This window comes from Lactuca serriola, chromosome 7 (assembly GCF_051521515.1).
Source record: "Lactuca serriola cultivar US96UC23 chromosome 7, Lser_US96UC23_V15, whole genome shotgun sequence".
Lineage (NCBI taxonomy): Eukaryota > Viridiplantae > Streptophyta > Magnoliopsida > Asterales > Asteraceae > Lactuca > Lactuca serriola.
The window spans coordinates 63,647,673-63,664,266 of record NC_136414.1 but is presented as its reverse complement, the minus strand read 5'-3'; the positions used below and the strand labels follow the sequence as shown (position 1 = coordinate 63,664,266).

The 16,594-nt window shown below is 33.5% G+C and overlaps 2 protein-coding genes across 2 annotated transcripts; both read left to right on the top strand.

Moving 5' to 3' along the window:
* The first annotated feature begins 5,914 nt into the window (after nt 1-5,914).
* LOC145063412 (putative 6-phosphogluconolactonase 4, chloroplastic) lies at nt 5,915-7,182 on the top strand. The gene is made up of 3 exons (XM_079011025.1): nt 5,915-6,128; nt 6,236-6,371; nt 6,592-7,182. Exons 1-3 carry the CDS (start codon nt 5,971-5,973, stop codon nt 7,057-7,059), a joined length of 762 nt encoding a protein of 253 aa, XP_078867151.1. The 5' UTR covers nt 5,915-5,970; the 3' UTR covers nt 7,060-7,182.
* A 7,384-nt stretch (nt 7,183-14,566) lies between these two features.
* On the top strand, nt 14,567-15,823 carry LOC145063184 (putative 6-phosphogluconolactonase 4, chloroplastic). The gene is made up of 3 exons (XM_079010769.1): nt 14,567-14,816; nt 14,941-15,076; nt 15,195-15,823. The coding sequence occupies exons 1-3, from the start codon at nt 14,665-14,667 to the stop codon at nt 15,663-15,665; spliced, it is 759 nt and encodes a 252-aa protein (XP_078866895.1). The 5' UTR covers nt 14,567-14,664; the 3' UTR covers nt 15,666-15,823.
* Nucleotides 15,824-16,594: the final 771 nt, after the last annotated feature.

The window sequence follows — 16,594 nt, the reverse complement described above, 5'->3', positions numbered from 1 at the left end:
TGGGAACAAATTCTGCAATTCTTCTTCAAAAGGATACCTTGATTTTTAAATAAAGCATAAACAAATCGGTCTTTTCTGGCCGTGAAATTGGAGATGTCACAATAAAGCAAGCAACTTTCGTCAATTCATCGTAATGCTTGTTATAAGTAGCCACTTCTTCTTTGGAGGAATCATCATCCAGTAGGAGATATACTGATTGAGGACATACTCCTTGCCTTCATACTTCAAAACAATTCTTAACTTATGAATCTATTCCTAGTAGTTTTGACTGGTGAGTTTTTCCCTAGATAGGATCGATATGAGAGAGAAATTTGAGTTTGATGGAGGTGGAGGAGGAGAAGGAGGATTGTTGTTGTTGTTGTTAGACATCTATATGATAAAAGTGGTTTAGTTTGTTTGAACATATACTTAAAATAATTATTAACAAGGATAGGATCCATATTTGGCTTTGCGATGTGAAAATGTAGCACCTGGTTGCTGGTACGTAATTTATTTAAGTATTTTGCATTTTTGGCCTTGGACTCAGCGAGTTGAAGGACCAACTCGCCAAGTAGAAGCGGGATGGGACGCAGGATTTAAGTGATGGACTCGTCGATTCGGGTCCCGGACTCGATTAGTAGGCTCTGACTGGACAAAAACCCCAATCTGAGGGTTTGCACCCTATTTAATCATCTCATTCAGCCACCACTCGTCCCTAATGCTCCCATATACCCTCCCTAGTAAACCCTAAGTGTTTTGGTGCACGATCTAAGGCTTTTGAGTGATTTTTGTGGGTTTTAACCTCAAGGAAGAAGGAAGAGCATAGAAGGATCAAGAGGAGACTGAAGGATTTGAGTTTGGTGCATCATTTCCAGTCCTTTAAAGGTATAAAGTCTGTACCTTGCTTGTTCATTTGGTAGATCCCTTTTTGGGGAAGATTTAGGGCTTTTTAAGCCAAATGAGGTGGCCAACCATGATTGCAAACATGGTTGGGGGTCAAGACTTCGGATCTAAGTCTTGGAAGGAGTCACAAAGCATATTTGGGTTGCTTTTGCACCCAAGGAAGGTACCATGCAACATAAGAGGCATTTTAGAGCCTTTTTGGCTCAAAAGTCCCATGCATGCACGTAAAGTTTGAAACTTTACGTGCTAGATCGAGCTTAGGGGCTTGGATCTATCATTTGGTCAAAAGTTGTACATCAGAAATCGAGGAAATAGAGCATGGACATTATCGACTCGGCGAGACTGTTCTTGGGACTCAACGAGTCCAAGGCTTTGAGTCCCATATCTGTTGGGGGTCAAAGAACTCAGTTGGGTGATTAGAAGGGTTGTAGCAGGACAGAAAGAGTGAACCGACGCATTGGATTTAGTTTTAGACCTGGAGTTCATGGGACTCGATGAGTGCTAGAACATAATCGGCAAGTTCAAGTCAATCTTCTTATGGATGAAGATGAATTCGACGAGTTGTTTATATAACTCGGCGAGTTGGGATCAGGACTTGTTCATCAGATGAATGTGAACTCGACGAGTGTTCATCCGACTCGCCCTCGGCGAGTGTTCATCCGACTCGGCGAGTCGGATGAAGGTTCATTGATGTTCGTAGAAGGGGAACTCGTCGAGTCGTTGCCAAACTCGACTAGTCGAGTCGTGGATAAGGACGAGTAAAGGAAAGGGACTCGACGAGTTGACGACCCAACTCGGCGACTCAGATCAACTGGAAGTTGACTTTGACTTGGACTTGGTTGGGGGTAAAATAGTCATTTTACCCCAAGAGTAGATATCAGTTTCTGACTGAGTGTTTTGTGGGGATTATAACCAGAGGACTTTCGGAGCAGCAGCAGACAGAGGTTTCCCGCACAGATTATCAACATCTACTTGTTCGAGGTGAGTTACCTTCTAGTAGCGGTGGGTCTACGGCCACAATGTCGGCCCATCAGTAGGAGTTGTATGTTTAGATGATTGTCTCTGTGATATTCATCTAGGTTTGCTACTACTTGATATGTTTGTGTGCTAGTATGATATGATGCTATGTGCTAGTGGCAGTAGGGGAGATAGTCCCCAGATTACCGGTCGATAGGGCCAAGGGGGTAGTCATACCCAGCCATGCTAGTTAGATTATGTGATATGTGTTATGTGGTAGTAGTAAGGGGTGAAATAGTCCCCAGTATCCGGTCGAGTGGACCGAAGGGGAGGCCAACACCCAGATATGCCAGGCAGTATCCGGTCGAGAGGACCGAAAAGGATGCCAGCACCCAGGTATGCTAGGCAGTATCCGGTCGAGAGGACCGAAGGGGTAGGTCGGGCACCCAGATATTCCTGACAGTATATGTATGTTATGTGATTGTATGGTATGTGGTACGATGGGGGAACTCACTAAGCTTCGTGCTTACAGTTTTCAGTTTGGTTTCAGGTACCTCTTCAGCGAAGGGGAAGGAGTCGGCGTGGTAACTGCACATCATACACACACTTCAGATTCCGCACTATGAGATTCCTTGGGATTGTACTCTGACATTATCACCATTTTACGATTTGGGTTTTTAGACATTATACAATGTTTTATGAGATGTTATGATTCGACAATATTTTCCTATGAATGTTTAATTTAATTAATTAATTAAAATGAAATTTTTGGACGTGAAAATTGGGTCGTTGCAGAAAAAGGATGTTGTAAACACACAATAAAGTTATTTAGGTAGTTAATGGAATTTGCCAGCTTCAAACTTTTGAAACTCTAAGATACTTTGAAATTTATTCACAATGGCATGTTAATCTTGATTGTGGTTATCTCGATCCAATGATGGAGATGTCACAGATCATTGAATAGATAGTGAATTAACCATGCAAAACCGCTTGACACTCGATACAAAATCATTCTCAAGTTGGCGTTCCGGTTAACTACACACATTCCATCAACAGAATAATCTCACGAGTCACACACCATATTAAGTTATATTTTCGCAATGACGTTTCGGTTAACCATATATGCTCCATCATCAAAATATAAACAATATGTGTGTTTTCATGTGTAACACATGACTCACATTTTTATTATATAAAACGAGAATTTGGTTTTATTAATTAATTAATATTTTAAATCTTGAAACAAAATCCGACCGAATCCTTTTGGTAACTCCATTCTCAAAATATAAAAAGGCGGTGAGGGTGGTAAGCCTGAACCATTTTAAAAACCAACCTCATTAGAAATCATATAGATCTATTTAAACATTTCTTAGAGTGTTGGAGTGAGTGCGCTTAAATTTAATTTGACGATAATGTTTTCTTATTAAACATGTCAGGTTGTGATATAATTGATATACATATAGTAATTATACTATATACTAAATTTAAACTTTTTAAATTTATATTATTCTCTTTTAAATTTAATTCTTTTAGTAAATAAAGTTCAAGATAAATATTCAAATTTTAATTCAAGTTTAAATACTATTCAAATTTTAATTAATTAAATATTTAGATTCAGATTCTTATTAAATAATACTGCAAATTAATCTAAATTTCAAATATTAAGATCTAAACAATTAAAATAATAGTTTAAACATGAGGTTTTTCCCATAATTTTCGAGATTAAAAAATAATATGAAATCTGTTTAGCTCACCGGTCGCATCGCGGCTGCGACAAACGAGTTTCTTAATATTCATTTTTTTACAAAGTTTATGAAATCACTTAAAACCTATTAAGCTTTGATACCACTGTTGGGTTTTATTAGCATCAATATACTATCATCTTAAGGCAGCGAAAACAATAAAAAATTTACCTAAGTTTACTTGCACACTAAGTTCTAGGTTTTACTAGTTATAGGAACGAACTTTAAAAACCAACTAGTAAGAACATACTAACCTCTTGATTCTTTACTTGAGATCATATAAATGCCAGTTATTGTAGTGGATGAAGGATCTAAAATAGAATCCCTCTAATGTAGTAAGACCCACAATGTCCAAAAGCAAAAAGGAAGAACCCTATAATAGGGTTTATTCGAAATTCACTAACCCTAAGAGAGGGGTTATGAATTTCGTTCCTAAGGTGAGGGAGAGAGATATGGACGAAATATAAAGCAAAAAGGCAGTTATAGGGTTTGACGCCCTAACAATCTCTTTATAGTTTGTAGATATGATCCTAGAAGGATTCAGACTCTTCTAGTTAATGTTTATCTGATTCAAACTTGTTGTATCCCTATCCAAGGAGCCTATCAAAACAATCTATATCAGCTCTCTAGGAGCTTTTGAAATATTCCAATTAATCTCTAGGATTTAATTAATACTCAAGCTCTTTAACTAATTAAAACAATTTAATTAATTACAAATATAATTTCTAATTGATTTATTAATTCCTTAATTCCTTAATAATTTATTTTATCCATTTCCTTAATGCTATTTGTGTTATGAGGCCAACCTAAAAAGACCCCACTATTATTATAAATATTACCAAAAAAGTTAATGACATTTGACTTTATTTCAAACACACTTATCTAAGACGAGTTTATTAAAAGGAAGAGTACTGGATACTATGAAGTATGAATTGTTTTAAGATAGTAGAATGAAGCTTATGCTTCCTTGTAGCTGCTTGCTTTTAACCATGTGCGGACAAAACTAATAAATCAGTTTTAGACATATATCTCTTTACAAATCCATTAACATCCTAAAAACTATTATTCTTATCAAAATTCTGGACTCATTAACTTATAAATTTTGAATCCTTATGAATGTGAATTCTCTATAATCATTCTGTAGTTCTCGCGACTTTCATTTGCTTACAATCAAAGTCGTTCATTTTGATTATCCCTATAATTTGAATTTTGTGATAACCCATGGATAAGGGGTAAAATATCAAATTTGAAAAGTGATTTAGAAGATCCTACTTGAAATCCAAGATCACTTTCATGATTCCATAAACCATAAACCACCCTGGTCACCACATACACCAACATCACAATCATCTCATTAATGTAGACTAAAGAACTTACCACATACGACTCTCATATCAAATGTTGGCTCAATGGTCGAGCTGTCCATATTTGGAACACCATATTCACATAAATATAGTTGCGATGATTAGTCCAGGTCCATTTGTATATCGTATTTGGCCGAAGAAGCATTGAACATTGGAGTTCCTACCTAAATGGTGGTTAGAATTAGGGTTTTTAGGGGTTCAAGGATTAGAATGAAAGAGAAACAAGATGAAAGGACAACCAAAATCTAAAGGGTATAGGTGGAGTATAAGTAGTAATTTATTTCCATAATGACGGTAATGTGACGAAGTTGAGGCCAAAATTTTACCCTCGCACGACGGGCATGTAGGATGTGTTAACATATCATGATATTTAACAGAAATGATACCCAAATATCAAAATTTATAATCCTTTCTAATAAACGAAAATGACTTTTCCAATTGTAATCTTATTACGCATTATGCCATATGTCATTTTGTGGTAAATTTAGATTAAATTATATCCATGTATCATTTTGTGGTTTTTTCCATTTTATTAAATTTCATATAATACTTAAATGTAATAATAAATGTATATTCAGTTTATTAATTCAACTTTCCTTAAAGTTTCTATATTTATAAATTTCTAAATTGAATCCAATTATTTTAGTTGTTTATTTATTTAAATTATTAGTTTAAATTTAAAAGATAAATAAAAATTTAACTTTTAATAATTAAATATTTATTTTTTTCTTACAAATTTAAATTTTTTAAATTGTTAAGTGTTTATATCGTTTATTTTTTTCAATCAATTCATATAATACATGAGTTTTATAACTAATTTTCTATATATTTAATTAAGTTAATAAAATATAGTGGTGTTGAATGCACGTTTTCCCTTTAGGTATAATATTAAAACTTTAGATTAGAAGGAAAATGAAAAGAAAAAGGTACGAGTGAATTCGGTCAAATGTATTCACTTGCTACAGAGTATAAAGAAAGACATAATGAAGGAGCATCCGTATTCCACTTCTGTTCATCGGTCGTAAATGGCGCCATCAACTCCGAATATTCAAACGTTTGAGACGGAGGATCAAGTCGCCATCGCTCTTGCTGTATACATCCTCCATCTCTCTGCTAAATTCATCGCCGCCAATGGTTCTTTCTCCGTTGTTCTCTCCGGCGGTTCTTTAATCGATACTCTCAGGTAGTTGTAGTAGTAGTAGTAAAACAAACTACTCAGATTTACTTGTTCAATACTCTTTGATCGATGTTATGCTTTGTATTGATGAATTTGAGCTTAATCTTTGACAGGAAACTAACTGAACCTCCATACGTTGATTCCATAGATTGGTCGAAATGGTCGATATTCTTCCTTGATGAACGAGTTGTTCCACTGGATCATCCTGATTCAAATTACAAGCTTGCTTATGACGGATTTCTAAGCAAGGTATTTCGTTTTTTACGTGAAGAGGTTTAAAATTCGTTTATGATATGCTTATAATTTCCAGTTCCATGGTTGAAGCAAGTATGAATGACGAGCTTCATGATTTCGTCACAAATTTCATATTTCGAAGTGATTTTGATCGCGAATCCCATTTTGAACTTTGAATAATCTGTTTCAGTTCCATGCATCAACTTATGATATGAACTTTTCCAACATATTTCAGGTGCCAATTCCAGAATCAAACATCTACCCGATCAAGGAAAGATTATCACCGGAAGAAGCAGCAGATGAATATGAACAGCGACTGAAAGATCTGGTAGCAAACAAGAAACTAAGAACATCGGAAATTACAGGGTTTGCTAAATTCGATCTGATGTTAGTCGGAATGGGTCCAGAGGGGCACGTCGCATCACTCTTCTGCTGGCATTTTCAACGATTTGAGAAGATAAAATGGGTGACTTTCATCACGGATTCACCCAAACCTCCTTCTAACAGAATCACTTTCACCTTCCCTTTGATCAATTCAGCTTCCGAGATTGCAATGGTGGTGACCGGAGAAGACGCAGCTGATGCAGTGAAGGTGGCGTTGGGCCCACATGCTTCTTATGGTTTTCCGTTGCCTGTGCAGAAGGTTTCACCTGAAGGAGGGCTCACGTGGTTCTTGGATAAGGCTGCTACTTCAGAGCTCTGAATGATGTTTACTTGTACACAAACCTTTCTTTCTATATATAGCATGGCAAGATATTGTTTGCTATAATTTATGTATTGTTTGAACGTTTATTTATAATAAAAATAAAAGTTTTTAGTAGACAAAGATTTTATAAATATATAAGTCGCTTTTGTCAAAGACTCAAGAGAACCGATTTTCACGCAACCATTTAGAATGCAAAGAACTTGAAGATAAACACATACTAATACATATGTTTCCTTTGCGTTAAACATAGACCCATTTTTTCATCCATAAATATTAAAGCTTGCTCTACAATTCGATGTAGCTACATTACTCACCGATGGTTGATCCCCTTAAATTCCTTGATTCTTTAAAGTTGGTTTTAAAAACATTTTATAAGTTTTTCTAAATCGTATTTTCAAACATAATGAAAAGAGGTTTTAGATCACTCACACACTCGAACACTTATATATAATATAATGATAAGAGAGTCATACCAAGAAGATATAAATTGAAGCAAGTGGAGATGATAATATTAAGTTAACAAAATTACATAAATGGTCCTTATGGTTGACAAAATCGACCAATTATGGTCCTTATGACGAATTCTTTACACAGATGGTCTCTGTGGTTTCAAAATCTTGCAAAGACAGTCCTTTTGACTAACGGCGTTAACTTTTTCAGTTGAGTCCTATATAAATTGACATATTTGCCCTTCATGCATAAGGACGCTTTATGTAATATGTTTCTACCACAGGGACCATTTATGTAATTTTCTCTATTATTTATTATTTTTTTATTTATTTTAATTATATATTTAAGGATTTAGATTTGTTTAAATTTATTGTTTAATATATATATATATATATATATATATATATATATATATACATGCTAACATTTTTTAACGTTTTGCTCAAATTATTTTTTCTAATCTTTTTGACATTTTCTTCAAGTAAATTTATTAATGTTTTTTATGTTGACGTTTTATTCGAGTATTATTTATCTATTTTTTTGACATTATGTTCGAATACATTTTTCAACATATAGTATGTTTATATTTGTTAAAGGATTTCACGGCTATTGTAATTATAATTCGTAACTTAATTCATTTTTAATTATGTTTTCATTTTTTTTCTTTTATCAGGTTATATAATTATTACTTTTTAATTCAAATATTTAACTATATAAGGTTGTATAATTATTATTTTTGTAAACTAATTTATTAACATTTTTTTACAAAAAAGTGTAAAATGTTTGTTAAACGTGAATATGATTAATATAGATTAGGTAGACATAGGTTAAGCTGAGACCGCCTCACAACATTGCCGAGAACGACCAAGTCATTTCACATTGGATTTAAATGTAATTGTTTTGAGTGAATTTTTTTTTGTTTTTACAGTGTTGTAAAAAATCACAACGCAAGGGCCTCTAATCGGTCAGGTAGCACTTAGGGATTAAACTGAGATTAATCGGGACCTAATTGTGATTTTTTATAACACTGCTAAAAACAAAAAAAAAAAAAAAAAAAAAAAAACCCTCGAAATAATTACATTTAAATCCAATGTGAAATGACCTAGACGTTCTTGGCAACATTTTGAGGCGGTCTCAGCGTAGCCTATGTCTACCTAATCTATATTAATCATATTCACGTTTAACAAACATTTTACACTTTTTTTATAAAAAATGTTAATAAATTATCTTACAAAAATAATAATTATATAACCTTATATAGTTAAATATTTGAATTAAAAAATAATAATTATATAACCTGATAAAAGAAAAAAAATGAAAACATAATTAAAAGTGAATTAAGTTACGAATTATAATTACAATAGTCGTGAAATCTTTTAACAAATATAAACATACTATATGTTGAAAAATGTATTCAAACATAACGTCAAAAAAATAAATAAATAAATAAATAATATTCGAATAAAACGTCAACATAAAAAACATTAATAAATTTATTTGAAGAAAATGTCAAAAAGATTAGAAAAAATAATTTGAGCAAAAAGTTAAAAAATGTTAGCATGTGTATATATATATATATATATATATATATATATATATATATATATATATATATATATATATATATTAAACAATAAATTTAAACAAATCTAAATCCTTAAATATATAATTAAAATAAATAAAAAATAATAAATAATAGAGAAAATTACATAAATGGTCCCTGTGGTAGAAACATATTACATAAAGCGTCCTTATGCATGAAGGGCAAATATGTCATTTCACATAGGACTTAACTGAAAAAGTTAACGCCGTTAGTCAAAAGGACCGTCTTTGCAAGATTTTGAAACCACAGGGACCATCTGTGTAAAGAATTCGTCATAAGGACCATAATTGGTCGATTTTGTCAACCGTGAGGACCATTTATGTAATTTTGTCTATTAAGTTTGTTTATGAGTTTTTGCTCTTGAAAAATATAAGATTCAAAACCTAAAAATGGTTAAAGATGAGAGGTCATTTTATCCAAAATGACAAAGGGTAGTTGATAGGCTAGATAGATAATTTCCGTAGGCAGTCCATGAGAAGTAGTAACTTTTGGATTTTTTCATAATCTTTTTTTTTTTTCGCAAAATAAAAAAGATTTTTTTTCGTCTTTTCAAGACAATAAATATTTAGAATTATTTCATCAACTGTAAGTCCTTTCTTTTACAAAACTTCTATTATTTATTAAATAAACTTTATCTTTATTTATTAAGGTATGATGCCTAAACAACATTTTTTTGTAAAGTTTTAATTTTTTTTTTTTAACAAAATGTAATAAATAACTTTATCAATTGATATTTTTCTTCTAAGATTACAAATATATTCTATTTGAAAGTAAATATCAACTATAGACACACAAGAACATAAGTTCCAAGTTAGTAAATAATTCATAATCTACTAACATACATTTATAAATAAGTTATAAACACCAATAAATAATAACTTATCATGTTTTTAAGATGACATTTTCCGCATACGTCACCAAATTTGTCAATCAAATTACAAATGAGAAAGACAAATATTTCAAGTATAAATGGATTTGAGAAAATAATTTCAACTAATGCATGTTACCAATACGTAATTTATAAATACTTAAATAGTCATGTATATAATACAAATAATTTATGCCATTAAACGCAATTAAAACCAAATAAGATCGTATATGACCATAAAAACACACATGGTGTCAATTACGTTCACCATCTATTTTCAGTAAATGCGACATATAGAATAAAAAATTCTCAAGTATTAGTACCAGACGAATACTTGTGTATTACACATAAATTTAATTGCATAGATAAGATATTTAGAATTATGTCATTTAAAATAACTTACGGGCATTTAGTTTGTTGTTCTAAATAAAATCTCAACGAGGGAAATTAAATATATCTTGAAGGGATGAATGTCAGGTGTAAGTTTGGTCTCTAGTTTTGTTTTCTATATTGTGAGTAAGGCATCCCGTAACATCATTAGTGTGGTTCATTATGTCCATCGTTAACCCAAAAGGAAATATCATATTAAGTCGTGACAGACTCGGTTCAATGCACTAAATGATGCGCAACTCTCACTCGTAACATTGCCCCTACTTCACCGCGTTTGATATTCCAACGATGTATGTACAAGTATGATGTGTTTTCATTCGAGAGTAGTACTTATCGATATCTTTACATCATTAGATACACCCACTCAAACTTGATGCTTGTACTAACTTCATCTAACCGCAACACCACTATAGTCCCCGCATCAAAGAACCCTGTACCACGATGATCGTTTAGAAAATCACTCGACTTCGCCAATTTCTTAAGCTCTTTCTTATATGTCATCGTTCAACATATTAGGTTATCATAATACCCGGATATGATATGCACCTAATTTTAGGTTAATACCCTTGTCCCTCTAAGTATGTTTCCCTAGTTATTAATTCGATATTATTTTACGTACAAAGGGACATTCACATTTCATCATTTTCTCATCAGTATGAGGCTCTTTGTTTGTTTGATTTTTTAAACTTTTCGTACCACTTTTTGTTGTGCGATGCAGCACATACGCAACACTTGCCATCTCACAACAATTTGTTTTTTGGAAGACTTCGAACTACAAAACCTCTGTGCGTATTCTGCTCCAAACAATACTTGACTTTCCTCTTCAAACTTCTTTAGCTAAAAATTACCAGTTTTGTCCAAAAAGGTTTGTACTAGCACCAGTGGTCAAACGTTTTCATTTTGTTACGAGTTTGATCCATTTTATTTTGAATTTTTATAAAATGATGATTTTCCCTTTATATTTTCATTTTTTTTTTTATTTATTTGTTCATTTTACAATTTTCATAGTTAAAAAGAAAACAAAAAAGAAAATATAATAAAAGCTATACCCCACCGCATGACACCCCTTCAATCTTTAATCTCTCTTTTATATTGTTCACTAAAAACCACCGATGTCATCGCCGAAAAACATTGTCATCGCCGAAGAATGTCATCGCCGGAGAATCAGAACGCCACCAGCACCACGACTTGGAAAATGATTTTGGAGAGGTGGCGCCACCAACTGCTAGGCTCTCTTTTCCTTAGCATACCCTAGATCGCCGCCTCCATCTTCCTCATCAAACCCTTTGTCGAAGTTCAGGCGAACAACGCCATCTTCACATCACCTTCTCATCTTCACATCACCTTCTTAGGTGAACATATCTAAATTGTGAATCGAAAAATAGATCAACACCACCAGCAGATTCTCGTAAATACGATTTTGAAGAGGCGGTGGCGACAGATCAATTCTGATGACGGCGTACTTTAATGACGATATGGATGTAACGCCCGAATCTTGAGGTACTTTTTATGCAATTAGATTTATCTTTTTGGGGATTACCACGGCGTGGTGGGCATCACCACGACGCGGTGAGGCGAAATAAGTCGTGTGTTCATTCAGGTCACCACGACGTGGCAACATTGGCCACAATGTAGTGGCGGCTAGCATGCAAACCCTATTTTTTTCGAGGTTTGCTCCCAATTTAAAGGATTGAGGAGGTTAGGGTTTGCTCATCCTCAGCCTCCATCAGTTCCCTCAAGCCCCAAAGAAACCCTAATCACTTTACTTCATTATTGAGCTAGTTTTGGTGTTCCTTGAAACTAAAGAATGAAGAAGGAAGCAAGGATCAAGCAAGCAAGTCTCCATTCTTCACTCTAGCATTCTTCTGGACCTTTGTAAGCATCCAAGACTCGATTTTTATCATGCTAGGTTGATAGATCTTGAGTTTTGTCCCATTAACTTCTTGTTATTGTTTGTTGGGAGGATAAGGTCTCATAAAGTTTGCAACTTTATGAATCTCTAGGCATTTGGAGTATGTTGTGTCATGGATCTGGAGTTTGGTTGTATTTTCAAGCCATGCATGTGATTTATGTCATTAACCCTCATTTTGACCTAATATAGGTTCAAGACATGCATTGGACATGCAAATCTATAAAGCACCAACTTTTAGTGTAGTTTCGATGCTAGACTCACTCCGGGAATGGATGAATTTCGAACCTTATGGAATAAGTGCTTATTGGTTAAGTTCTTGTATTATTAATCCTTTTTAGGACCTTTGGGTGGTCCTAATGAATAAAGTTTGAAACTTTATCCCTTAAGATCATATTTTGATCCAAATATGAGCTTTGGAGCTCTTGGAATCGAAGGAAACAACTTAAAGCATTAAGCTATTGGAACCTCGGCAACCACGACGTAGTCCTAGGTCACCACAGCGTGGCGGCTGTGATTTTCCCGCCTGTTGGGTCATATGTGAACCACGACGTGGCTAAGGAAGACCACATCGTGGCGGTCAGTTGAAGTCAACATTAACCGTTGACTTTGACCATTGACCTTGATGGTTGACTTTTGACTTGTGGTTTTATGCAGTTGTTAATGTCGTAGTAGAAAGATTAAGGTCCTACCTTGTGCGGTTATCTAGGTGGCGTTAACACCTGTTGCAGGATTTTGAGAGCATGTTTACTTTTGAGCTGCTTTGTGAGGTGAGTTTCCTCCACTATACTCGTGGGTTTCTTCCACTATACTCGTGGATCGAAGGCACCAATGTTGGCCCACTATATTATGTTAGTACGATGATAGTTGTCTTCATGACAATTTCATGTTATGTTTGTTTATGCTTGTTGTCTTTGTGACTTTCGTTGATATGATTGTATGCTTAGATGTAAGGGGTGAAATAGACCCAGTACTGGTTGAAAGATACTGAAGGGGGCGAAATAGACCCAGAACTGGTTGAAAGATACCGAAGGGGTGAAATAGACCCAGTTATCGTTTGATTGTTATGTATGTATGGTAAGGGGTAATTTGGGGAAGCTCACTAAGCTTTGTGGTTACGGTTTTCAGTTTGATTTTTAGGTAGTTCCAGCTCGAAAAGGGAAGGATCCGACTTGATCGCACCATACCCGCCCACGTTTTCCGCATTATGTGATTTTAGGGATTTGTACTACGATATTATTTCACTATGATATACTTTTGATTGTTTTGACATGATTACTGGATGTTTTGAAATGAATTAAACATGAATTTTTTTTCTAAAAATTTTGGGATGTTACAATGGATGTTGGCTTCCTCTCTCTCCTTTGATTTTGATTGTACCTTTTTTAGCATGTGTGGTTCTTTTACGAATTTTCTAGACATTGTTTATAATATTTTCTTAATTTTTTTAGATTTTTTTTTTATGTTTTTTAAAACTAGTTATTTCTAAAAAACAGAATAACTTCTTTTATATATATATATATATATATATATATATATATATATATATATATATATTTTAAATTTTAAATTTTATTTCTTTTACATGTTTTTTTTTATTATTCTTTCAATGTTTTAAGATTAATATTAAAATTTCGATGTTAATAATTATTTTCAGTTTGTAAAATCATTGTATTTAAATCTTAGTTTATTGCAACTGCCTCTAGATTTTAATAAACAAACAAGCTTTTTATTATAGGCTACAGTCGTTTAGTGCATCTCTTATGCTGCAGAGAGTTGCAGAGATTGTCTGCAGACTTCAAAAATTTTCGATTTGAAAAAACAAAAAACACCTATATAAACATGCATAATACATCCTCATAATATTAAAACTTATCACATCACTAGCATGCATTGTCGTATCATCGACAACAAATGAACATAATGGAAACTATCAACGACAAGAGAAGAGGAAATATGGATCGTTACAATTGGTAATACATCTAATGAAGAAAATTTAGAAACTTTGTTCGAATTACATGTACAAAAAAAAACTTATTTGTAAATTGTATATAAAAAGATTTATATATAGTTTTTATACAAAACAAAAAGTTTGTTACTCTCTCGACGTTTTAAATGAATTGGTAATACGTCCACAACGATATTTTTGCAATTTTGTCAAAGAAAAAAAAACTGAACTATTAACGTTTAAAATGAATTTTAATAAAAAAAGTTTTAAATGAAATTTTAATAATAATAATAATAATAAACGAAGTGACATTTGGCACTTCAAAAAGTGCAAAACAGGGTGTGGTGGACGCGAAAAGGATTCCATATCAGAAATGAGCTTCAACGATACCATCAGAATTTAGTCACCTCTCTCACTCTGTTCAGCGATAAAAAATGGCGCCACCCAATGTTCTGAAGTTTGAGACGGAGGAGCACGTCGCTGTCGCTCTTGCTAACTATATCGCCGATCTGTCTGCTAAATTCATCGCCGCCAATGGCTCTTTCTCCGTTGTACTCTCCGGTGGTACTTTAATCGATACTATGAGGTAACTATACAACCTACAATTGAAATATACTACCTCACTCTTTGATTGCTGAATGATTATAAGAACCTAGTATGTTTGTTAATTGATCGTGCACTATGCTTCATTTGAGCTTAATTCTCGACAGGAAATTAGTAGAGCCTCCCTATATTAGTTCAATAGATTGGTCCAAATGGTTGATATTCTACCTTGATGAACGAGTTGTTCCTCTAGATCATCCTGATTGCAATCACAAACTTGCTTTTGACGGATTTCTCAGTAAGGTAATCTTATTTTTTACTGTAGCATTTAGGGTTTCGAGAAGATGAAAGAGGTTTATGATTGATATGTTATTGTATATGTTAATTGAGGCGTTATTGTGTCTTTTCAATGTTGTGTTAGGTTGCGATACCTGAATCTAACATCTATCCTATCAAGGAAGGACTATCACCTGAAGAAGCAGCAGATGAATATGAGCAGAGGCTTAAACATTTGGTAGCGAACAAAACCCTAAGAACATCACCAATTACAGGGTTTCCAAAGTTTGATCTGATGTTACTTGGAATGGGTCCAGATGGACATGTTGCATCACTTTTTTGCTGGCATTTTCAACGATTTGAGAAGGAGAAATGGGTGACTTTCATCTTGGATTCACCCAAACCTCCTTCTGAAAGAATCACTTTCACCTTCCCTTTGATCAATTCAGCTTCTGAGATTGCAATGGTGGTGACCGGAGAAGATGCAGCTGATGCAGTGAAGGTGGCGTTGGGCCCACATGCTTCGTATGGTTATCCGTTGCCTGTGCAGAAGGTCTCGCCCGAAGGAGAGCTCACATGGTTCTTGGACAAGGCCGCTACATCACAACTCAAATAAACTGTAATCTGTTACTGTTACTTTTTTTGTCACTGTTACTTGTCACTTGTCACTTGTCACTTGTCACTGACGCTGATACTGATACTGACACTGATACTGATATTTGATATTGATGGTGGTGTGGATATGAGCAGATGATGATATGTTTGTATTGATAAGGCATGATGTATGATGGAATAAACAAGTTAATCAACTTATGTGTTCCATGGTACAATGTCATAGTTTTTGGCTTTGTGAGCTTTAAGTTATGTAGGGTTTAAACTATAAAGATTTGTAATAAAAAAAACCATTTTTGAGATTTTTTTGGTTAAAAAAAATCAAAACCAAAAGCTATGACATTCTACCAATTTAATCAACTTATATGTTCTATTTCAGTTTGGTTTTTTAGTATTAGATCGGGTCTTTTTTTAGGAGAAACTGCACAAAAACAGACCGGATCTGTTACTATGTAGGCATAGAAGACAATTTCTACTAATTTTATTTGTAAATATGTTGATTTGCATTATCTTTTATCTTTAAATAAAATAGAAGTTAATAGGAAAAAACACGTTATGTGGGTGGAAAAGCGTTTAAATTATATTTTTTAACACATATAATTAGGCCTCACAATTGTGTTGGCTTCGGGTTGGCGGGTCAGAAAACATAAACTCAACCCAACCAATATAATATATGGGTTGACGGGTCATGGGTTGGTGGGTTGGAAACCTTAACCCAACCCATATAACCCGTTTAATAAATAAACAACACATTTTAAAAAATGGGATTTTTTTTAATAAAAATTCATAAAATGATTGAAGTAATTAACATAAAAAAAAAGATTTTCAACATAAATTGATAAAGTCCATAACATCTAAATAAAAATGAAAAATGAAAACATTAATAGAAAGTAAATGTTTTCTTCGTTCGTGACTTGTGAAAATAACGACATG